Genomic DNA, 25977 nt, shown 5'->3' on the forward strand with positions numbered 1-25977 from the left:
CACAAAACAACAAATTAATTGGTAATTGAAATTGGATGTTAAAGTATCTACCTACACTTTATATTTTTCTTTAAAAAGCATAAAATTAAATCAATTTACATTCTAAAGACCAACATTAAAAGCAACACATTAATCTACAAAAAAAACATCAAAAAGACTCAATCTCCTTTCGAATTAAAGACAAACACTCGAATTGCGAACGTTCGATCTTCAATCAGTCTTTGGGAAAAACAAATAGGGTTCTGATAAAATCATTCGATGGTACATAGGGGATCGTTTACTCAGAATAAATATAGAGCACCTATGCAAGATGCTTCTCAATTGACAGAGGCTTGAGATTAGCTATCTCAGGAGAAAGTATTAGTTTGCTAGACGTTATTTACTGAGCGCCTGATTTCAATGGGAGCTTCGATTTGCAGAGTGGAAAGCTCCTTGATAGGGATGTGGGTGAGTAGCGGTATGAAGATGTATCGATAGATTTTGTTAGAGCTGACTGGAATTTAAACGAATACCGTCGTGCCACGAAAACTTTTAAACGTCTGTTGAACCCTTGTCTAAAAAATGACAGATTATTACGTTGAAATAAGGTCCATTTTACAGCCTAACTATTTTTAGACTATTGTTCAACAGATGTTTAACTTTTTGTAGTAAGGCAGATACTGTTTATCATGAATTGTTCACTTTGTATTAGATTATTTGTTTTGGGTCATAGAAAAGAATTTAAAGGAGAAATTAGATACAAACATGATTTATCTGAAAAATGTGGCGTTGCTTCAAACTAAATAATATTTGTATTAACACTGGGCAACACGACATTTTTATACAATCACAATATTTGTGTAGTTGCTGATATGCTACCTGTTATTCTGCAACGATGCAGTTTGTTTACATTGCATACATTTTTACTTTCTAATCCAAAAACTATCGATAATTCTCATAATTAAATCAAACGCCATCCCTAATCCCCTACACCTCGATAGAGGAATAGATCTGAATTGATCCCGTCGCGGCCCGCGGTAACGAGCACTGAGGCGACAATGCAAATTGCACCTTCCAGCGCCGCGTTACGTGCATCTGCACTTATAATTATGTCGCATTATATATACTAATATAATAATTGAGTAAATCAGTGTGTATCTATCTGTCCAAATAGCTGAACATATTCCTATGAGACATATATGTAGTTGAAACTGTAAAGTTTTAAGGAATTTTTGTGACGCTTTAAATGAAGCTTTTATAATTTAAGGGATTATCAAGAAATACTCTAAGTGTAGAAAAGAAACTGTCTTTCTTCAACCCTTTCACCGCAAAATTAGCTGAACCACTTTCGATTCAGTTATTTAGAAAGAACAGTTACCCAGGTCCACATAGTATGCAGATGTAACCGCGAGTGTAGCACCTAGTTATCGATATATCTTTATAGAAAATGCAATCTCTAGGATTGACGTGTAAGATGCATTGGTGGGCCAAAGGATTTGCGGAGCATTAAACGAGTGAATCTCCCGCTCCAAGCATATAAAAAGGCTTGACGCACCTTCTGTAATAGAAAATTTCGTTTCTGTGGTAAAATGATAGTTGTAGGGTAAGTTAGTAAGTAATTTATTTTGCTTATTAAGTGGTTTAATTCGAAGTTGTAAATAGCCGTTCTCTGCGATTTCATCCGCGATTCAGAGGAACTTTTCCCCGCGTCCCTATAATGTAACTTTTTTCACCCAAAATCTAAAACTAATTCACTAATTAATTATAGTTGCGAAAACTTCATATTCGTTTGTTGCATATTTTTAGGGGACAAGCAAACTAACAGACAAAAAAAAAACTTTAAACTTAGCATTTGATTATAAAAGAGAAATAAATAAACCGTAGAAAATAACATAAAAGCATTTTTCAAACAATTCCACAACCAATATGAAACTTCAAAAATATTCGCTGGAACCGTTCGTCGATATTTTAACATTCACGTCTCTAAATTGTAATAACTTCAAAAGTTATACGTCGATACGGGTATATTCGTGATCGGTTATAAAACGCGTATTAAAATGTCGGGGGCGCGGTTTGATGCCGAACTGGGGTGGTTGTAAAATCTACGAGTTCTTAATATATATAGCGGAGTATTATAATACCTATTGGTAATGTTGAGATTTGTATGTATGTGTGTAATATTGTATTGTATCTTGCCTACTAAATTATTAAAACTACTGCGGGCTTCGGCTTAGTTTAGACTTTAGAACTCCTAAAAATGATGAACTGTACCTTTGTCATCTGATCTGTATGTAATTTGAAGAGATAATCTAAATCATATTTTATTTCATTTATTTACTACTTAAATAGGTAAAATGAAAAATGCTTGATAAAGTGGGGAAAAAGTATGCTGGACATTTGATCGTAGATTTCCTTAAATTTTAAGAAATTAACATATTTACATTGATATGAAAAACATATTTTTTTAATGCCATCAGAATAATCACTCTTACACTCAGCCATACTCATATAAAAGCGGACCCTATCATATCAATAACCACGTTCTCCAAAATAAAGAAACCTCACCTATCCAACAATATTCACACCAAAACCACCTTTCACCAAATTAATGCCGACAGATTATGCAGATAGTGCTGGGAAGATGACGTTTATTCGACACTTGATTCCCGTCGACGTCACAATGTTCCCGGGGTACTTGACTACTGGATACTTGAACGTAATGAACATTGATTTCCTTAAACTTCATAAAATTGCCCTATCAACATAGGTACATTGACACAAAAAAAATTTTTTGAAGCCACAAGAATGTGTATGAAACGACACACTCATAAAAAAAACGGACCCTATCAATAACTACATTCTCCAAAATAAAGAAAACTCACTATCCAACATTATTCAGACCAAAACCACCTTTCGCCAAATTAATGCCGACAGATTATGCAGATAGTGCTGGGAAGATGACGTTTATTCGACACTTGATTCCCGTCGACGTCACAATGTTCCCGGGGTATAACAAGATCGTCGCGACTACGTAATGCGACGCATCGCTGCGATTCAATCGCAATTTCTGAACTGTCGGATATCAAAGATGTTTCGTTTTAAATTGTTACCGTCTTGTTTGCAGGTTAACTCTTAACTAACTGTTAGATAAAAAAACGGTTACTAATATTTAAAGGCGAAAAATTTTATTGTATTGCTTGTTAGGTACCTCTTCATACACAAATGACAGAACGGTTTTCGGTAGCACTTGGTAGAACTATAACTTTTAGATACATACTTTGAAATAGGTAACAGATGTGTGATATAGTTCCCTCAGAGGATGGGTGAAAGCTAGTATCAAATCTGTGAATGGCCAGGAGATTAAGAAACATTTTTCGGCAAAATTGGCTTTCTTAGTACCTACCTAAGAGAAAGATATTTTCAGTAACTGATATTAGATATGACTTCTTCTAAGCCACAAATTAATCACATAACTATGGTTAGAAACAATCTTTTAATTTGTAACAAGGTACACCCGAATACCAAATTCCGAGAAATAGGACTAACTCCAGTAACCATGGCGTTGCGTCACAGTTGTGATTGATTGAAGGACCGCCAATTGCTTAAGCTGACACAAGACCGAACTACAAATCCGATTACTCAGGTGAGGCGGTGTTAAATGTACTAATGATGTTAGCCACTAACTTGTGAATACACTGCCGGTTTTATTACAAACTTGATAGTTCCTACCAGGTACTTTGTCTATGCTGGGTTGTGGGAATCCAGGCTAAAAAATATGGGTCAAGTTTCTTTTTAACCGTTTTGTGATGTTTCTGATATCTCAACTATGCTGTGAAATAAACGACAATCACACATTTCAGCTGTTTTCCATCAATAGTGAGAAGAAAACTTCACAATTACTTCATACCTAGAAAGAAGAAAGAAAGAAAGAAAACTTATTTATTGACACAAACCATACATACACATAGAAACAACAAAAAAAAAAACAAAATAAAAGAACAAAAGGTTGCGTCAAATAGGTCCAGTTCAGCATTATGTCAAACAGCTAGTATCTGACGCTGGTTTTCAACTGGACCTTTGCGGAGTTGCGGATATCCATCGGTATGAAGTGATTTATGCTCTATAGAAAAAAATAATAAAACGAATTATACTGATTCCATGGTATAGTTTTGACATTATTTTTCCACGAATTCTAGAAAAATACGCACAATTACATAGTTTATGTATAAAAATGAATAAAATAATGTGAAAACCATTGAAATTTAATTTCACAGCTCAATACGGTACAGTGATAAATAAATCACTGAATGAAATGCTCAAATTATATCGCGATCAAAACAATATTATACACTGTCAATGGAAATTTAATACTGCTAAATTAAAATTCTGATGTTACGCAAGAAATACAGTAAATCCAAGAAATAATATTAATTTTATTTTTAGAGAAATTTTATACGCAAATAAGGCCGTCGTATTCGGATCCAGTGAGAATATAATATTGCAAATTGTAGATAAGTAATCTTATCATTCTGTACCTTTAATTAATTTACCGATAAATATTTAACTAAAGTTATGTCGCAATATCTAATTAGAAATCTATGGTTATGTTGAAATATTTTTGCCTAGTTCAAATGTAATATTAGCACTTTAATTATTCAAATAGCTATTCTCTTTTTATTCTATCTACTTTATACTTAGGCGTAGATTCAAAGGATCAAAAAAATTTACTTCTGACATTTCATGCTACATAAACGGCTTTTTCAACTCATGCCATCGAAACATACTTCATCATCAACAAAATACGATCCTCATTATAGGGTTTTAAATCATTAAATTGTAATTAAATTATCCGCAGTGACATAAGTTTGACTTTAAAGAATATTTTACTACCATTAAAGTAATTATCGCCTGGATGGTCCTTGTATATTGAATAACTCATTAAGTATATGGACTTTATGATTAATGTACTTTCAAAAGCGCATTTTGTAGTATCATATTCATGATAATTATTAAAATAATAGGTATAAATAACGTTGTTTTAAATTGGACGTGTTGTGGTTGCGAAGCGGCAAAGGTGCGGTTGCCTTCCGATGCACGAATATATTTTAGTCTTATCAGATCTTGAATACCTCCTTTACTAGGTATATCTAGATTGTCAAAAATATGGCGAAAGCTAAGTAGGTATATTGAAATTTTTGGATCTCAGAAAGTTTTTGTTTATTTTATTCCAATAAGTATGTACTTATAACTTTTAAAGAAGAGCTCTAATGCACATTCCTTTTTAGGTGTTATACCCACAAAGTAATATTTACTGTCAAAACTGTCAATGCAAATAAACTCTAAAAGTTGTCAATAGCATCAATTTTACTGTACAAACATTCAATTCATGAATTCGTCATCAATGTCCACTTATCGCTTTACTGTTAAAAATATTTGTACACATATGTACATTCAAAGTTATTGTATTGGTACATTTGTACCGTTAAAAGAACATGTATGTAAAATAAAAATGCTAAGCGTGGGTGCATCGAACGTGCGGCTGTCAATGTTAATTAATTTACATGCGTGTCGAGAGAATTTGAAACAACTAACTTTCACAATAACTTTATAGAACACACATTCATCAAATTCGTGTGTTTTTCCACGTGTTTTAATACCTAATGATAAACAGACAAAGTTACATTAATAACGTAATAAAAATGTAGGTATATAAAAAAATAATAAATTGAGATTCATACAAGAACTTTGATCACTAACTTTACCTAAGAAATGTTGGTTCAATTTTCTCCAGAATATATCCCCAAAATCTTCTAAAACATTCCAAAACAACACCAAACTCCTTACTAAACGCACGATAAGTACATTAGTGCAAAATGAAAACGTAAGCACCAAAAAAAGCATCCCCATTTTGATTCGCAATTAACAAATCCGTATTCGCGTCATGTCCTGCCCAAAAATCCTTTACGCGTTTATCCATAAAGCGAGCCATGTAAATGCAAATTTTCGCAACGACACGGCATGCCCACAGAGTCCTGTATTTTGTCAGCAAACACGTTTTTAATTAATTCGCTTATTTATTTGAGGCAACAGTGATGGGAAACAGAACTATTTTCGCGGGATCCCGGACTGTCGGGGATTGGTGACAGAACTGTCTGAAAATGTTGGTGGATTTTTTTGTCTTTTTCTACGAATTTTGTGGTGGATTTTGTATGTATCATTTTAACGTTTTACTACACTATTTTAATGAAATACAATATTTGTTAAGTTGTATTAAATTTGAAATATATGTTTAATATTTTTTTATAAAATAAACTTGAAAATAATAAAATCATTTATTCGAACTGATTTTTTATATTGTATGACCCATTTCATCATTCATATGGCATTATTATTATAATAATGCAGACAATTTTAAATAAACGAGTCAGTGTGTGCATTCTATACAAAAAACAGTACAATAACATTATGTGAAGGCAATCTAACTGTAGCGGGAGCAAGAACAGAAGAATAAGTATTTGATATTTTAAGAAAACCAAAAATCAGTCTTACATTATGAACCTACTTGACTCGCAACTTGCCCTTCAATAAAATATACCTAACCCTTTTTCTCAACTAAACAATTACGGTTTATAAAACTTCATAACAAAGCCAATTTTTGGTCGCTGTAATACTTTATTAACTTAATTATATTTATTCAAACGCTTTATTAAAACTACAAACTAAACGTTTTTACCTACCTTTGAGAATAAATTAATTAAAAAACAAAGTTTATTTTAACAATGCTCGCGTTTTAATTAAGTATAAGGTTTAATTAAATAAAGCCAAAAATAAACGTTTGACGAGAAACTTTTCCAAATAATATAATAGGTTCTATTTTTATTTTGATAAGTAAAATGCAAATGTTTTTGAAGTACTCCGAATTTAATAAAACACATCAAAAAATATTTAAACAAAATATAGAAATTAATTTAATACACTTGAATGTTAAACGTGTCATTCAAAACTAGGATTTTATTTAGCCTTTTCCATAGGTATCAATTTTCATTGAATATCCGTGTAATCTACAAACACAGGTAAAATGACAAACTTCCAAAGACTTATTAACACCTAAACCACTTCTTATGAATTCCGGGACACACCGAAAATCCCAATCCCGGAATAATTCCCGGGCTGGTAAGCACTAGTGTCGATATTGACAGCGGTGGCCGCCGGCGATATTATCCATTTCGCTACTTATTTGCGGGCTGTTGATTGGCTGTGGGCGATGGTGTCATGGTTATGAGGTTCCCTATAACCCCTGTCATAGAAAATTATAGACTATTACGATGCTAGCTTACACTACAAAATGTACACAAAATGAGAAAATATTGCCGATAAATCTGCGTGTTTATTTGTTAAATTTTCACAGCTAAAGCTATTTATATAAAATTTTGTATAAAGCAGCTTTAATTTCATAACTAGGTACTCAGATTGGTATATGTACTAGTAATTACGTTAGTTACTAATTACATCCCCAATAAGCTTACTCCTATTATGCAATAATTACTAATATCCAATACCAATGCGTAATATTAATCACATCATTTGTATTAACGAGGCGTCTACATTACCAGACGCATATACAAAAGTACCATTTTCTCCGTAACGGCCATCCCAATATTTAATCTATGGATCTATGGATTTTCTTTCTAGCGATAGGAGTTTGACATTACTTGTATGGGGCAAACGTCAAAATTCTATCCCTAGTAAGCTTAAGAACAGACAGATAGAATGTTGGAAACGGTCGTAAGCCAATCAGAAAGTTGGTACCTTTAGTTTTGCAACCAGTTTTCTATACAAAACACCTCAAGTTACCTTCTCCGGTACCCCGAAGTAAGCTTGAAATCTTGGCAGTTATTAATCGCGGAATAATACTATGAATGATACTTTCAGGTATCAGTTGCTGCCAATCTTCCCGAAATCGTTGCTTTCTGGCCTCTTGCAACAGCCCCGGGCACAGAGAAGGTAGCTTACTTTTACCCAAAGACCGCACCTCACAGATTATACTATGATATCATTAATAGTAACTGTTTTCGCAGATCAATAACAAGGATTGGTGCAAGAAGGGCAGGAAAGGGGGACATTGCAACATTAAGTGTGAAGGTATGAAAGTCTCATTTTATTTTATGTTTTTCCAGACTTTTCGTTTATGGCAGCCATTTCTTTTCAAAGACTAGGCAGAAGTATATGTAGGTAAATTCAGATGCAAGTCTATCGCTCCCATTGGCTGAGTGGAAGGTTGCCTTATTCCAAATTCAATATTCTTTATCATATTATAAAAACTTCGCAACTTTGTGTCCATTTTATATTTCAAATAAAAACTTTTTGATTCAATCTGAGTTTTTTAAATTAGGTTTATTCCATTTCAGCCAAAAATATTTCTAGACAGCCAATATTCTGTTTTTACGTTAGAGAACCAATATCTGAGTATAATATTTTTGCAGATGCAAAATGATTTAAAGTTTAGTTTATTTAAAAAAAGCTTCTGCTGTCGATGTTATTGATTTAACGTCAATTAAGTTTTTCACGATGAAAATTCATTGTGGAAAAGCCAGTTTCAAATTCCCGCATGCATACAATTATTTAAATTATAATCTGCACTTATTTCAAACGGGTAATGGATAATGTGCCAGTATTGTAACAAAATTAATTCAATGTATATTTAAATGCATGATATTTTGTTTTAAAATATGTTGTATATTACTGGTTATACCATCAATGGTCTTTCAATCTGCTGGTTGGAATATGTAGATTTTTAAGTTCTAATTTCTGACTAGTTGTTGGAAAAATTATACGCTATTCTATAAGACTTGCGTGCTATCGATTACGATATGCATCTCTATGTATCTCTGTCTTGACTTTGATGTCTGTTAGGTTGGTAAACCTGGCGCCGAATGCGCGCCGTGATGTTGGTACATCGTGCGCGGGCTGCGTCCCGCGCGTTCCCGCCTTTTTACAAATAAAATTAGTGTACAATAGACTAGCGTGTTTAATTGACGTACTGCGTTGTTCCCTGTTTACCGCGCAAATACATAACAATGTCAAAAATTCTTAACAGTAAAACCATTGTTTTCTCTAATCTTTCTTCCCTGCTAGAATAACATTCAGTGTAGATTAGAAAAAAAAAACGCTCAACGTCAAAAAGCCCAGTGAAGTGAGATGATATGACCTAATAATACTTGCAATGTCTATCTCATCTATTAACATTTTTGGTTCTTCGATAAACAGCTAAAACCTATTATGTTTCAGATCTCCTGAACGAGGACTTGGCAGATGACGTCCGATGCGCCAAGCGTATCTATGACCGCGTCGGCTTCAAGGCTTGGCCGACCTCCTTCTCTTATTGCAAGGAGAACAGCCTTCCTGATTTGTCAAGATGTTAAGGACCAGATCCTAGCATCAGGACCAATTGGTCCTTTTACCCGCGTGTTCTTTAGTTTATAAGTTTTCATTAGAGTAGTGTATTTTAGTCAATTGATGGCAGTTTTTTTTTTTTTCGACCAGTAGCATTTTACTAAACTTTGAAATAAGAATAGGCCGGAAAAGTGCTCGGTAGTTGATTTGTTTTTTATATTATTGTTAAGAACTTTTTATTAAAGCGATGAGATAATATACTTTTAATTATATATGTACTGTTAGTTTAAAACAGCGGAGAAAAAATATGCTAACATGAAATTGAAAGACACTCAGAAATTGTTACTAATGGTAGGCCCATTCATCTAAAATTGGTTGTATTTTGATGCTTAACCAAAGGTTATAAACATACTGTTTCTTTCAAATTCAAATGTTACTCTTCGCTTTAATGAGACAAAAAAAAATAATTTTACTTTTAGAGTAAGTCGTCAACCATTTTACTTGAGAGATGAGTTCATAATATTTGCATTAATTAGCATTGTGGTAACCTTATAAGTTTCATCAATTACTAAACCTAATACTCGTAAACCCGAAATTACTGAATATAACTTTGCATTTTAATAAAATTATGTATTTATGTAAATTAGACTAAGATACGCCTGAAGTTTTCTATATTTATACTGAAGTATCGTTTGCAGTAATAAAGGTTATTCTAATTTCGCATAAAACTTGAGTTTTATTTTAATATGATAATGTGGGTTTTGAATAAAATACATCAAAATTTCAAAAAAAAGCCTCTATAAAGAAAAAAAATACATGAAACCTATATTCTACTAGTCTTGAATTATTAATCAGGATGCTTGAATTATATATAAACTGGGTATAATCAGGAGCTATTTTATATCAGAAACGGTTCACCGCTACTGTACCGCACCAACGCACCTACATAATACTTACCTACTTAAACCATAGCATTATAAGTAAAAACCTAAACTCTGGGTACGAAAATGTTTAACTGCTAGCTATACTGGTTATCGTATGTATATTTTCTTCTCATTCCTTTCCTAAACTGCTTAAACACAAGTAACGCCTAACTAAAACTTTGTTCAAATAACCCTCGTGTGTAGGTAATTTGCTATACAAAATTCGGCAGGCGTTTAAAATAAATTATATTATTTTATAACTAAATCAAATGATTTTAAAAATAATATTTAGAGTACCAAGTTTAGGCAGTGCAATATTTTATTTTTCTGTATTTTTTTAATTCCATTGATATCTGATGCGGCGATTTTTATTTGTTGGTCTCGATATTAAAGCAACTATTTGTTTCGTTGTATTTTGTTCACTGTGAAAAATATATTCAAATCTATATTTTTAGATTTCACCGAAATCAGCGAAAATATTCTATGCAAGTAAAAATAAAATTACAAACAGTATCGAATCAGTCAATAGTTCAAAAATGAATCACATAGGTTTTGACCTATGTGATAGGTATTGACCTGCATAGAAAATTTAGATAAAACAAACGCTGGAGTATGTACTTCTAGATTATAAAGGTTTTCATGAATTCTCAAAAAAAAAAAGATTTTATTTTATTACGCACCACGATCAACAGAAATACCTACAGTAGGTATCTATCACTAATACTCAGTTAAATGGTAGTAGGTATCTGAAAATACTTTCTCGTCGGTTAAGGAAAATATTGTGTAATAATCCTTCTATAAAAACTTTTTCACTAAAACTTATTAGGTACACGCTCCCAGTACCTGAAACTTTATTTAGCCGTTTTCCCGCGGTTTCACCCGCGTCCCGTGGGAACGACTGCCCGTACCGGGATAAAATATAGCCTATGTTACTCGCAGATAATGTAGCTTTTAAAATCGGTGCAGTAGTTTTTGAGTTTATCCATTACAAACAAACAAACAAAGTTTTCATCTTTATAATATCAGTATAGAAGATACTAAAATTATTAGCTAAGTACATGACTTACGTAATTATTGTAAGCACTGTATGAAACTTTAGCGATGTAGCTTATTTATGATATACGCTAAAAGTTTTCGAAACATTAACATATTCAGGTCTTATATTCATGTTCAGAGCATTGATGTTACACGGCACGGAATTAGAAATTAGTACATACATCTTGGCAGTCTGAAAGTTGTGGAATTATATCATACATACATAGAAGAGTTATGTAGAAGTGTGGTTTAGTATATCTGTCTTCATTAGTACTAAACCTTTTAGCCCACCCTTAACTATCCATGTATGTATAATCTCATAGCATATTGTTGTCAATATTGAAGAAAAATTTAATATCTAAAAACAACCTATATTAACATACTTAATAACAAAAAATACAAAAAATAATAAAGAGCTCAGGTGACTAAACTTGCAGGATTCAAAAATCTTCGGATTCGGATCCGGATTTACGGCCTAATATCTATTATTTCATACCATAGTGAATACACAGAACAATAAAATACATTAAACCTTGATTACACAGATCAATGCCAAGAAGTATGTACCTTCTACTTATTTATAAGTTAGAAATACACCGTTTCTAAGTCTCCACATACGTTCCTATCTCTTACTCATCATATAAACATCCAATACCTTATTACTCTAGTGGGAAGAATGATTCATAAACATTGACAATTACTTTCTATTAGAGCAACTAACATGGACACACAAAATATATCCAATCGCCAATAGAGTACAGGAAAAAATCCCGTACACGATGCGTTGATTACAGTATCACCATTCACTCCCAAAGCAATTTTTATCTCCAGCTCAATATCGACTAGTAAATACCTTTTAAAGCCGAAAAACCCGAAAGTTCCCAGCTCCAATATCTAGCGTAATCCATCAATTTCTCATATCACTAAAGCGTTTGTATAACGTTATCAAATTAAAAGCTTGTCGGAAATCCTAGCTCGGCGGGCCAGTCGTTACAGATTTCAAAAGCTCCGGATATTACTGCATGCGGCTATTTTCAGTTTTATTTTCATATGGGTAGGGCTAGCATGGATCGGTTGAGGATTGTGCTTTTAGTTGCGAGTATATGCGGAGTTTTTGAAGTGTCTTTTCTATTGGGATGGAGATTTATAAGTATTATTAGGAGTAAAGAATCAATCGTAGGAGAATATTCTAGAGATTCGTCATCGGACCGTTTTGAATAATTTGAGTAAAAAGCAGTAGGTATTTGTGTTTACTCTTTGGTAACTTTCTGCCCAAGATATGAGCGAGGCCCAGCAGCCTGCGGGATTGTTTGAAGGAGTTACCGCGGCCCTGGTACATAAAAGGCCTACGAAGGAACATGATGGGTTTTAGTCAGTAAGAGTCTGACACTGCCTCACGCTGCTAACCTTATGAAGATCTTTTACATAATAGTTAATACATTAGTTTTCGGAGATTTTTTTTACAATATCTAATATTTTAAGGAGGCATCCTTAGCTGCACAGTCAGTACACCGTGTGTTGGAAGCCTCAGGGATAAGCGTCAGGCGTTCACGTCTAGCAGAACTGCCTCGGTCATGATAAACGTCACTCATTTTCTACCAGCATAACACTGTGATTAAAACTATAAAGTAAAGGTATGAAAAATCCAAAAAGCCCAACACATTATTTAAAAAGGGTTTTATGTGCTGACCCATTTTTGCCAAGATAACTGTCCTTGGGTATATGAAAATTTGCTGTTTATTTATTTATTTGATTAACACGACTTCAAAAGTCAATTACATAAATCAGAATAGGTACATTGCTTGCGAATCATAAAATTTTATTTATTTCATTTGAAACTATAATTCCTAAAACGATTGATTACCTTCTAAGGCTAAGTTAGACTTGAAAAATCCCGCTTTATTTTGTAAAAAAAGTTTTCACTTAACCAACCAATCACGCAATCAACAGTCATTGAAATTGTTCCTAATTCTAATAAATCATACACACATTGAGTATTCAAGCGTGAGACTCTTAAAAACCGAACAGAACCTGGCATCAAAATCCAATATTAATTGCGTACGTGTCGATACGATACGAATTTTTTACTTTTTTATTTTCATATACTAGGTATAGCGGTCGCCCGTGGCTTCGTATGCGGAGGTTTTTAGAGGTAGTAAAATGGATATAGTAAGTTAACTTTAAGAGATAGACATATTATACTGCAGACTTTTCTAAAGACTTATAGGTCTTTAGAAATATAACACATCTTTAGTCCTTGTTTTAAGTCATACTATGAAATACCTTGTTTAGGCAATGTTTTCATTGAAAGCTCTAAGACGGCTTATTTTTACCGATATCTTCAACAAATAGCGTTAAAGTGCACAGAAATATTTATAAAACCTTAACAAATTATATACTAAAATCTGACTCAAGAATTACGCTATCGAGTGACGAAAACCGCTTGCAAATTAGTGAAGTAGTTTTTTTTAGTTTATAACAGACAGACAGACAGAAGCGGCGGAGGACTTTGTTTTTATGTTTTTTTTGTTTTGTGATATCGATATATCGACAACAGAATGTTTCAACGTTGAATGCTCTTCGCATCACGTGTCAATGTTTGACTCGTGTTGTATTATTTCGTTATATTGGATTTTTTCTATAGATTTTTTCGGATCAGCATTCTCACGGTGACAGATCACTTGTGATATTGAAGTTATTGGCATTTTAATTGCTTCTAATAAAAAAATATGTGCTTTAAATTAAAATTAATAAATCTGGATTTCTTTCTCATTCGTATTGTTGTGAATTGGTGCAAGCCCCAAAGATTGGTGTATCAAAAGCGTCTGCCCTATAAATGTACATACACCGCATAACGAATGTATATTGCATACTGCAATTGGTCAGGCGTTATATTTTCTTTCTTAGAAAAAAAATAGGCTCAATAAAAATATGTATTTCCTATAACGCTAAATGTATTTCTGTTATCTTGTACCTTATCTTTAAAAAATATATGTGCTATAACTAATAGTACCTACAGCAGGTAAATTTATTTTCAGCTTTCCCTAAGACCCATTGTTACCGTGTATTTACTGGAAACAAATCATTCCCAACCGACATAATCAAACATATCAAATGAAAAACAGCTACCTACATCTGCAACGTCGGTTTTCAGACTACTACAGAAAAGATAGAGGCAGCCAGATAGATGCACGGAGCTCGCTACTCAAATTTCCGGCTCGCCAGCAAGGAAATCGATATGAGGGTCAAGATATTCCTATGTAGCCGAGTCAAGTTATGTGAGTGGAAACCTTACCGTAACGAGGTACATACCTACATTCTAAGACTAACGTATATGATTTAAATGCAAAAGTCAGGTGTTTCGTTTATTGCGCTTTTATGATGAAATGGCTGAACCAATTTAGGTGGTAGTTATTAAAATAAGATAAGAATATTTTACATTAATATGTATATAAAATGTTCAGGCTTGAAATCTTGTTTTATTCTCCTGGTGGCTCCCCAGTTTTAGATTTAGCCAGATCAGCGAAATGACACACCAAATATGTTTTTATAGATCTTTAACGCTGGTAATACCTGCCCACTGAAATTCCTCTAGTAACTTTTAATGCTAGTTCAAGGTTCTATCTAGGTAAATCCGCCCCAAAATGTATAAGGATTATTTACGTAAAGAAATCCATAAAATGAATCCAGACATTGTGTAGGCAAAACAAGCTCCATACAAAAGTCTATGTAAATATAACGGTACATAACAAGTAGACGAGTTTCAGTCAATAAACTGAAGCGAACAGTACAATAAGACAGATGCAACCTTATCCGATGTGAACGACAGTTAGTGATGACTGCGGACCATACCTACTTATCGACCCGAGTACCATCAGAGCTACCGAATAACTTGGCCTTATAGAGGCATATCTGAATCTATGCTAATGTTGTAAAGTTGAAGAGTTTGATTGAACGCACTAATCTCAGGAATTTGAAAAATTATATCAGTGTTAGATAAACCATTTAAGTATCAAAGAAGGCTAGGTTACTTTTTATCGGTTCACGCGATGTATTTCCCACAGGATGCGAGTGGAATCGTCGACAGATGCTAGTCGAAAGGATAATTATTCGAATGAGCATCACTAGTATCCGAAACAGCATTTCGAACCCGTTTAGCATAAATTCTGTAGGTAACAATGACCTAATTTCAACCTAAAAGTGGTTTCCGAATCCGAACTGATTTGCATTTGGGCGCCATTAAAGCCATTATCTCAGGTACCATCTAATTGACATTAATTAAGCGATTCCCCCTTGAGATAATCGATACCGCTTCTAATTAATTGTTTATCGATATTAAATTGAATAATTAAGGTAAATCGGTAATAAATCTGCTTATAATCTTTCCTACTTATTCTGGTATGAATTAATATCTGAATATTTTGTGAAAATATTCTGTCTTTTCAACAAACCTTAAATGTGTAAAACGATAATAAATATTATACTCTCAGTCATAACATCTAAATTTTTTACAAAAAAACAAATCTGTCTAAGTCCACAATATTTTTTGTTATATTATCAAACTTGCCAAAAGCCTTCGATTTGACGCACCACGATACTATCATCAACTCAATAAACCACTGGGATGGATGGGTAAAGAAGCCTCATTTCTTTAATTCCTGACTAGTAAAATAATTGAAAACTTGAGCAAATGGTCAAAAACCTATAAAAAATACAAAGTTGACATAGGTGTGCCACAAGGTTCAGCTATGAGTCCTCTATGTTTCTTATTCTTCATTAGAAGATCTTTATCATACGTATTAGAAATTCTGAATGTAAAAAAATTCCAATACAAACACCTATCAACTAATAACTGTATTAAAAAGCACGTTCAATAAGCAAGTATTTCACAAAGTAACCTCTAGCAGGTGCACAAGTTGTCATGAATAAACATTATTCTAATTAAATCAGCTACTTTAATAATCGTAAACATTAAACCGATACCGATTCTAATGGAAAGTCATCGGTAAAACAAGATACCAAAGCGACACAACATTATTAAAAAAGTATCGAGCATTCATTAAAATTCAAATTTGACTACTTTCCCATAGGAAAAACATGACGTTACGAAACGCCACTCGATTCATACAATTTAATCGAGCGATTTTTATTCCGAATTCGATTGTATTGAAATCGAATGAAATTTGTGTACGCTTGATTGAATGAAGTAATCGGTCATATTTATTTTGTGAATAGTTTGAATATTTTTTTATGAAATATAAATAGGTGATTGTTTTAAAATTTTCTTTATGTCAATAAAATGCATTGATTTGTAAAACAATAATTCGGAGTTGAATGCTTTTTTGTGATTTGTGTAATTAATCTTTGCTCAATCCTTTTTTTATAAACTGGGTAGGTACGAAATCGAGTTTTTTATCGTTACGAATGGTTAAAGGATTATTTTTAAATATAGATATGTATTGTTTAGATTTTGATAATCAGAATCAGCATACCTACCTACTAATAATGAGTTTTGAAATTATGCAATACTAATCTGTATAAACCTATTATATCTATTACAACGTAGATATGTAAAATTAATTTAGGCTGAAACCTAATCACTCAACTGAAAATTATAAATCCATTCAACCTTTCTATGAAATCGTCAGAAACCCCATATCCCAGATTGGTTTTCGCATTAAATAACAATAGTTAGGATATATTATGAATGTCATTGTCTAATATCAATATTAGACATGCAGTAAAGAGAAAATATTATTTTCTTTGTTTGTAGTACTTTGTACTACTTAGGCTCCGAAACTGCTGAAGTGATTTCAGAAATTATTTCACTGTTGGAAAGCTAGTCTATCCCTACGTAACATAGGCTATATTTTATCCGGGTACGGGAAGAAGTTACCCCGGATAGTGATTGTGAGCAGTGGTTCCCATAGGACGCGGGTGAAACGGCGGGAAAACAACTACTTATTATAAAATATGGAATGATATTATCTTAAAACTGTACGCGTTTGACTTCAAAACCCTTTTTAACACACATTTGTTATTCAAAAACACAGATAAAATCCATAACCTTTTCCATTAAGATGGCACACTGTAGACTTTTAGTCGGCCGATAGTTTGTTTGGGTTCACAAATCAGTATGAAAATGAATGGTAGTACGCACATTACAAAGATCAGGTACTAAAATGACCTATCCTCCGAGCCTTTTTCCCAACTATGTTGGAGTCGGCTTCCAGTCTAACCGGAGGTTGTTGAGTACCAGTGCTTTTCAAGGAGCGACTGCCCTGCCTGACCTCCTCAACCCAGTTACCCGGGCAACCCAATACCCCTTGGTTAGACTGGTGTCAGGCTTCTGACTACCCGTAACGACTACCAAGGAAGGAAGTACAAATAACTGATTGTTATTACGTATGTCCTTACATTCTGCTTCATACATTTATGAGCCCAAACTATCGGTCGACTAAAAGTTTGTAGTGAGCGCTCTCTAGATCGTTAACGTGGGACCATGGTTAAAACCGAGTGCCATCAATAGACTTACAACTTTTGACCTACGCATTGACAATAACTTTTATTTTATGAATAATAAACATTTGTTTTATTGCCATTTTACATCGGAAACCGCTTAGTTAGGCGGCAACAATAATTTTCAACAATGAGAAAACAAAAGTTTGCATATAAAGCTACACCCACTTGTCACATCCGTTTCATTGTATTTATAATATTAAAAAGAAAAAAACAAAAGACGTTCTATCTGGATTTGTATATCGAGAAAATTGACATATCCTACCAATTCTGATGAATAGTAGTTTTTACCATTTAACAATTTAATTTCAGAGAAACTCCTGACCATCCAAATACTAACTTTTAAGTATTTCCAACTAGGCATTTTTCCGCGGTTTCACTCGCGTTCCGTGGGAACTACTAACGGCACCGGTATAAAATATTGCACAAATATAGCTTATAGTGATACAATTCTTCAAATTAAATCAGTAGTTTCGGAGTCTTTAAGGGTACAACAAACAAACAAAATAATGTTTCCTTATATTATATTGGCATACATAAGTATTAACGACAGAAAAGTGATGTTCTAGTCTTAAACAATACTTTCGTGACAGAGTACCTACATATGTAACGTATCTTGCAACCGGTCTTGAATACATACGGTTACAACAACTCAAAACAATGGTGTTACAGAGCATTACCATGGTAACCGTCTGTTTACACCGCAGGGAGTGTCGTTGTAATGCAACTTAAGAATTCTGTGAGGATTAGACCCGAAAAGAAAGAGTCTCCCCGTGACCATGAATGCTGTAAAGGATCCGAAACGTCTGGATTAAATAATATTAATACAACTGCGAAAAAGTGGTAATATTTACAAAGAATTTAGTTGAGAAACTGAAAATCTCTAGCTGTTAGGTACATATTTATACGTCAACTCTAAATATTAAATATTAATGGTTTTGCTAAACAACTCGATGCACCCGGTTGAATACACAGCCTGTAGGCTTCCTCTAGGAATGGGCCATTTAACACTATCAGAATTTTCTAAATCGGCGCATTAATTCTTGAGATTAGCGCCTTCAAGCAAGCCGTTCAACTTTATAATATTAGTGTAAATTTCTTATCGAATCGAAAATAAAATCAGATAGTTAATGTCGTTTACATAACCCATGTAAACATTGTCAAGAAAATTCTAAAAGGCCTATGAATGATTCGCCTCATCGCATGTTTTGTAACACTTACAAGAACTATCACCAAGTCCCCATTTCCTCATAAATATGAATGACAAGATAACCACTTGATACAAGTACATGTACGTACAAAAACACGCATACATATCTTACATATGTATATGTATATTTGTATATAGGAACCTCCTTTTCGTTGTCGCGTACAATACAACAACGGTAATGACTCACCGATTCAAGAAGACCTGTTTAATGGTGGGTCTACACGATACAGACTTTAAGTTTGTAGGTACAAATATCTGCACGTACTTAAAGTCTGAGTATAAACGTTATAGGCCGTAAAGGCCTTACTTGTGACCTAAACCACCGAAATTCGATATGGTTACAGATTATTATATAGTTTTCTGTTTCTGTATCATAATAGTTTGTAAGTATTTGGGGAACATGGAATAAGCCTTTTACTGACCATTGATGGTTATAAAATAGAAATCCCATCCACAAGGCTTACGTTTTGCTGTAGATCTGTTATTGTACCAGTTGCATGTTTTAGTTTTACTCCATATTGTTATATCCTTATCTATAAAATCCAATATTGCCTTGAAAATCCAATCCTACTTAAATATATTCATTCCCACATGTAGAGAATCTTGAAAAATAAATTTTGCTTTTGACAATCTCAAAGCACTAATTAGAATCTTATTTTCAGGAGTAATGTTTAGACTTTAAGCAGCGATCGTCAATTGTTTGCCCATCAATAATCTCATTTGTTAATTCAATTCCCAAACGCAATAAATACGCTTCTTTCTGCGCATGCCGGCAGGTTATAAGAAGGTACCCTGTTTACGCTGCAGGGAGTACGATATTCGTTGCAACCTTTCAAAGAAGCCAAAAAGTCGGACAATGCAGACTGTAATGTCACTCGGACGAGATTCCCACGTCCTCTCGGGTCGTTGCCTTCGATTCCTTTATCGATCGGCTCGCAATAGTTTTTGCAATCGATTCCAATGATTCTTCGGCCTACCTCGGCTAACGAGAGGTTGATTCGATAAATCGATATTGTTTAAGTATATTTAAGTTTCATGATTTCTTTGAAGTGATGTTAAATGTAGATGTGTATTGTTGTAATAGGTGTCGATAATTTTATTTTGGATTGTTCTAAAATAGGTAACTTAATGGTCAGTTTTATGACGACCATGTTTTACGACGGGAATGACACTTTTTCACACAATATCTGCCAAGCCTCTTCCTAGTTCAACATACTTGGGTCAGCTTCCAGTCTAACTGGATGCAGTTGAGTGCCAATGTTTTACATGGAACACCTGTCTGTCTGACTGACCTCAACCCAGTTACCTCGACAATCCGACATGCCTTGGTAAAATAAGTTGTCAGACTTTCTGATTAGTATTAGCTTGAGAGACTGACGAAATAATTAATGCATGTTTGTAGGTAGTTTTGCTATATTTCCTACAAAACTGACTATCTGCCCATTTTATACAGAGATGTGGTCTAAATATCATTATCATCATTAAACACCGCACCACTTCGTTCAATATTTTTCTATTAATTTTCTACAATGTCCTTGGCCAAAAATGCTATTGTTTCTTTTTTTTTATTTTTATTGTTATGGGTTTTTTTTTAATATGTATTAATTATATTGTAGTTTTTGTTCCTTTGTACTGATTAAATAATTTCCTTCATTGTTATTTACCTCAACTTACTTTCAGGTACCAGGAGAGCATAAAACGGTGGAGTGAACAGAAAACCTAACACGTCTTTTTCCATCAGTCTCACAAGTACATACATCATTCATACAGCGTGCTAATCTTGGTAGATAGCTCATTATTGCGCGTGCGATTGTATAAGCTTGCCCATTTATCGTCTATACAAGCCAATGTATCGAGCACCTAACTATTTGCTATCAGTAGTTGGGTGGAGTATTAAAAGTAGACATAGAGCGCTTCAGTGTATCTTGAGATTTTGTAAAGAAATATCTGAAAAGATTGTTTTGCCTTTTTTACGGGAAATCATCAAATAACGCATTCCACTGTGGGTTAGCAATGCGAGGGAGTATCAGACTCTTATTGAATAAACCCATCATGTTCCTTCTGAAGCCTATTATGTTCCAGGGCCGTGGTAACTCTTTCGAACAATACCGCAGCTTTTGTAAAAGCCTCGTGTACAAATATCTAATGATTTTTTTACCCATAAAATTAGGTAAAATATGGTAGGATAATCCATTTACAACAGGAGAGTTGCTTAATCTTAAAGTAATTTCTTACTATCTCACACAATATTACTTTGTACTTGGAGATCCACCTTAATATACTTTATCTTATTCATACTCAAGATGAGGTAGATATATGCGAATCAATCGAACTGTCACATTGTAAACTGCACTGTTCCATAGAAGGAATGCAGACTGCACCGAGATCGGGTTTTCGTTCTTTATCTTTACCTTTTTGCTTTAAAACCAAAGAAAAGCTTCCGAAGTATGCGTTTGTGTTAATATGCATTTAATCAATTAATGTTTGCTATGGGATCTTGTATGCTGTAGAATTTACATTCAACATTTTATAAGAAACTAGCCGTTTTCTCGCGGTTTCACCCTCATCCCGTGGGATCTATTTCCTGCACCAGGATTAAACATAGATCATGTTGAGCGTATAGAGTAAAGCTTTCTAACAGTGAAAGAATTATTCAAATCGATTCAATAGTTCTGAAGCCTATTTGATTCAAACTAACAAATAATCAAATCTTCTTCTCTTTATATATTAGGTAGCATGGAAAATGGCCCATAAGAAAACTAGCTGTTACACGCGATTGCATTCGCATCCCAACGGAACTATTTTTTCGCACCCAGATAAAAAGTAGCATATACATACATATAGGTACATATGTCTATGGGCTCTAGACAAACTGTTTAACCAATATTTAAATCATGTCTGTAGTTTTCCTACACTCATAATCTTGGAATCCGGAGTGGTGAACTTTTAAATCAGATTCTTACTCAGATTACAATATAGATAACGATTCAAATCGATACATGTTTGTCACGCGAGCTGTTTACTATGTCGTAGTATTTTTATGAATCGATTCAAAAAAGTGTTGAAGTCGTTAATCGAAATTTTATGGCTTAGATTATCTGGTGAGATATTTAAATGTTATTGGTCAGATTATGGTGGATTATAATTATATATGGAAATAATTCCCGCAGAACCGCAGTGTGTGTATTTAGTTGGTTTGCCTTAAATAAATAAATAAAAACTTGTTCTGTAAAAAAAACGATTTTTCGTAATTGGGTCAATACTTGAACACCCCCCTTTTTAGGGTTCCGTAGCCAAAATGGCAAAAACGGAACCCTTATAGTTTCGTCATGTCCGTCTGTCCGTCTGTCCGTCTGTCCGTCTGTCACAGCCGATTTACTCGGAAACTATAAGTACTACAGTGATGAAATTTGATGGGAATATGTGTTGTATGAACCGCTACAAAAATATGACACTAAATAGTAAAAAAAAGAATTGGGGGTGGGGCCCCCCATACATGTAACTGAGGGATGAAATTTTTTTTTTCGATGTACATACCCGTGTGGGGTATCAATGGAAAGGTCTTTTAAAATGATATAAAGTTTTCTAAAAAACATTTTTCTTAAAGTGAACAGTTTTTGAGATATCAGCTCTCAAAGTCGTAAAAAGTATGTCCCCCCCCCTCTATTTTTATAACTACGGGGTATAAAATTCTAAAAAAAATAGAGGTGATGCATGCTAATTAACTCTTTCAACGATTTTTGGTTTGATCAAAGTATCTCTTATAGTTTTTGAGATAGGTTGATTTAACTGTAATTTACGGAACCCTTCGTGCACGAGTCCGACTCGCACTTGGCCGGTTTTTTCAACTTAAGACCGTCATCGCCTGCAAAACTTTAAAAGTGATCGCTTTTAATTTTGACTTTTTACTTCGAACAAAAATCCTATAAAAATATGCAACTTTACAACTTACTTTCGTGATTAAAATGTGTCACTTTCCTGTTAAGATGACGTTCTAGGTAAAATTCAATCAAAGTTTTAATTAAAAATTGCTTCAGGATAGTTTCCTGAAAAATTGTGACTGAGATGTAACTCTAAGCTAAGCTATAGGAAATATTTTATACTTAAAAAATCTACATTATCTTAAAGCCACATTTAACTTAAAAATATAAAAAAAGCTTTGTACTTAAAAAGTTTGTATTCAAAGTCATAACTGAGATTCCCATAGCTAGCCGAAATAGGTTCGTCGCGTGTATAATGTTGAACAAAAAATACATACATTTGAGATAAATCTGAACCACAACCTTCGGAATTTTGCACCATTTGGTATCCTTGGAGATTAACATAATATGACCCGGTGCAGGCAAAGCCGACAAGAATGTCAAAATCAAACTTAGGTATCCGTAAAGTGATTCTATGGTGGTGGTAACACTTTCAGACGATCCCTCTATACAAGAAGTCCTGACCTTCAGAAATAAACGAACCTAATATTGCATACCTAAAACCTAGTAGGCCAACTCCCATTATTCATAGTAACAAAGTGGGCAACTCATTATACACGATATACCATCTAAAATTGGAAAGTAAAGGTGCTGGCTCACTCGACCGCCGCCCACGCGTGCGTAGGCGCCGAATACAATGACAGAACGTTCGTGTTGCTTGCGAGGCAACGGTGAATTGTATTGGGCTTGGTGATAAGCGACAGCGTAATTCAATTTCTGTATACGACATATTTTTTGTAACATACAAGAAATAGATGAATGGAGAAATACTGTATTAGTTAAGAGCTAATTACTATTAGTATAAATAGTTGTTATGTTAATGTTAAGAGGAATAACCTAATATCTCTGGTTTTGATAGAATTAACCTGACATTCATTAATGCAAAACACAATGTATTCCTGCTTCCTGCTCTTTGAGACGTATTATGCTATGGTGTAAGAAATAGATGGTGAAGGGTGTAAGAAAATAAACAGATAGTATCTTATCTATCTAGATCTAACTGGAATCTGCTGCCATTATTCTCAAGGTAGGCAGTCCAATGTTTTTAAAAAATACTTTGATAACCTGCTATCGCTCATGAACAAATCAGCAGCCTTACAAAAAACATAATTATTATAACAAATAACCCACAATATATTTAAATTAGGCAATACATTCTCTACTTAAGAAGGCTGCGGAATATATGTAGACTAAGCCAAACATGGAAGTATTTCTGCATAATGACTAGAAACTGGTTTAAAATCCGTTTTGTGAACATCTGTGATTCTTTGTTATAACTGGTAGATAATGGAACAACTTTATATTCGTATTAATAGATATACCTACCTAGATTTTATCTCATTCTTACGCTAAAGACCAATCATTGACAAGGTACTTAGCAGATTAGTGTGAAAAATTATGTAGTTACATAATCGTGGTAGGTAGTTTTAGATGAATTTATTGATTATGATCGTCTTGATAATATCAATCTTTATCTTATTTGTGTTCAACAGTTGTTCCGCATAATATCAAGTGGGATGACACTCGATGTCATTTTGAATCTACATATACATATTTTGATGATAGGTAGATACATATGTTGAGCACAACTTACAGCCGCTCTTTTTGGTAATCAATGGGTGCCTTAGTTCAGCAGAGGAAGTCCTGTAGTTCGTTTAAAGACGATGATGATGATGACCACAATCAGTGATTTTGTAATGATATAGTACAGAACCTCACGAGTATGAAAACATGCAGCTCAGTTTAATATTTTTCTTGAATCAATAGGGATTTCACAACTTTTTTTTTAAGTTATCGGTAGAGACAGATTGTTTTATACTGACACACGGATTTCAAAACACCACATTTCAACCATTGTGTCTAATACATCTCAAGGTTAATAGTAACTCATTTATTAAGGCGTAATTAATGTGTCTAGACAATATTTATGTGATTAACATCTAAAACTGATGAATGGCAGACAATTATTCATCGCCTTTTGAGCTTTGATTTGCTAGTTTGGTCTGGATTTCTGAGAATACTGGTGATTTAGGCTGTCCAAATTAGACTGCAGGATTGTTTGAAAGAGTCACCTCGGCCCTGGTACACAAAGGAGCCCAGAAGGAACGGAGGTGGGTTTTAGACAGTCAAAAGCGGACACTCCCTCCCTTTATGGGTGCAACGGGAGTATCAGGATGCATGATAATTTTCCACATCAATAAAAAAAAAGCTGCCCTTTGTAGGCCTCGTGGACATATGTTCAAGTATTTGTGAGGAGACATAGTTTCGACCATAAACAAACTATTAGTGGGCATGCATTTTACATAATTGTTTGAACTGATTAATTAATCCTATTTAAAGGCGATCATTCTATCAAAGTCAAAGTCCAAAAGGTTACTAGATCCTCATATTTGAAAATTCATTTATTTTTGAACATATTTTTTCACATAGGTATTACAGAAATATATATAGGTACTTCTACAATTCCTAGAGTTACAGTCCTCCAATACATTTCAATTAGTGCTTGCGGTCAATAAGTAATAATTAGCAACATACTGATTGCTATGCGGTTACCTCATTTGCATTACCTAAGCAATGTTTTTAATTACTCGCTCTAATCAAACGTTCCTTTTAGGTCACGGTTTTACTCTGAATTAATGTTTGCATACCATTTTGAATAGAAGTGAGTCAGTAACAGCCGCTCGGATCGAATTGATCAAAACTGTGTTATGCTTGCCGCGGTCGATCGATTGATGGGTGACCATGAATGACATAGAAAACTATTTTATGGCTATTTGACGAGTATTCCAATATTTTTACTATTTCACCGCGATACAAAAACGAATGTTAAATTTAGATGACAACACTAGATAGTTGTAGTAATCCGTTTGAATTCCACGTTGGTTTTTAATAGTGATGTGGAATTGTCGATAAAATGTTATCGATGGATCGTAAAAAA

At 33.7% G+C, this 25977-nt stretch overlaps 2 protein-coding genes across 3 annotated transcripts in view; one reads left to right on the top strand and one right to left on the bottom strand.

Annotated features, from left to right (window-relative positions):
• Nucleotides 1-9456, top strand: part of LOC110381721 (lysozyme) — a 37537-nt gene extending 28081 nt beyond the window's left edge. Inside the window, exons 4-6 of one of the 2 annotated variants that reach the window (XM_049849971.2) lie at nucleotides 7912-7983; nucleotides 8058-8121; nucleotides 9268-9456. In XM_049849971.2, the coding sequence (XP_049705928.1) occupies nucleotides 7912-7983; nucleotides 8058-8121; nucleotides 9268-9401 (270 nt within the window). In that variant the 3' untranslated portion in view covers nucleotides 9402-9456. The remainder of the gene's footprint in view (nucleotides 1-7911; nucleotides 7984-8057; nucleotides 8122-9267) is intronic. The other variant, XM_021342108.3, reaches the window with a different exon arrangement.
• The window catches only part of LOC110381716 (uncharacterized), a 124710-nt gene that overhangs the window by 75174 nt on the left and 23559 nt on the right, over nucleotides 1-25977 (bottom strand). The window lies entirely within an intron of this gene.

Source organism: Helicoverpa armigera, chromosome 24, assembly GCF_030705265.1.
Source record: "Helicoverpa armigera isolate CAAS_96S chromosome 24, ASM3070526v1, whole genome shotgun sequence".
Classification (NCBI taxonomy): domain Eukaryota; kingdom Metazoa; phylum Arthropoda; class Insecta; order Lepidoptera; family Noctuidae; genus Helicoverpa; species Helicoverpa armigera.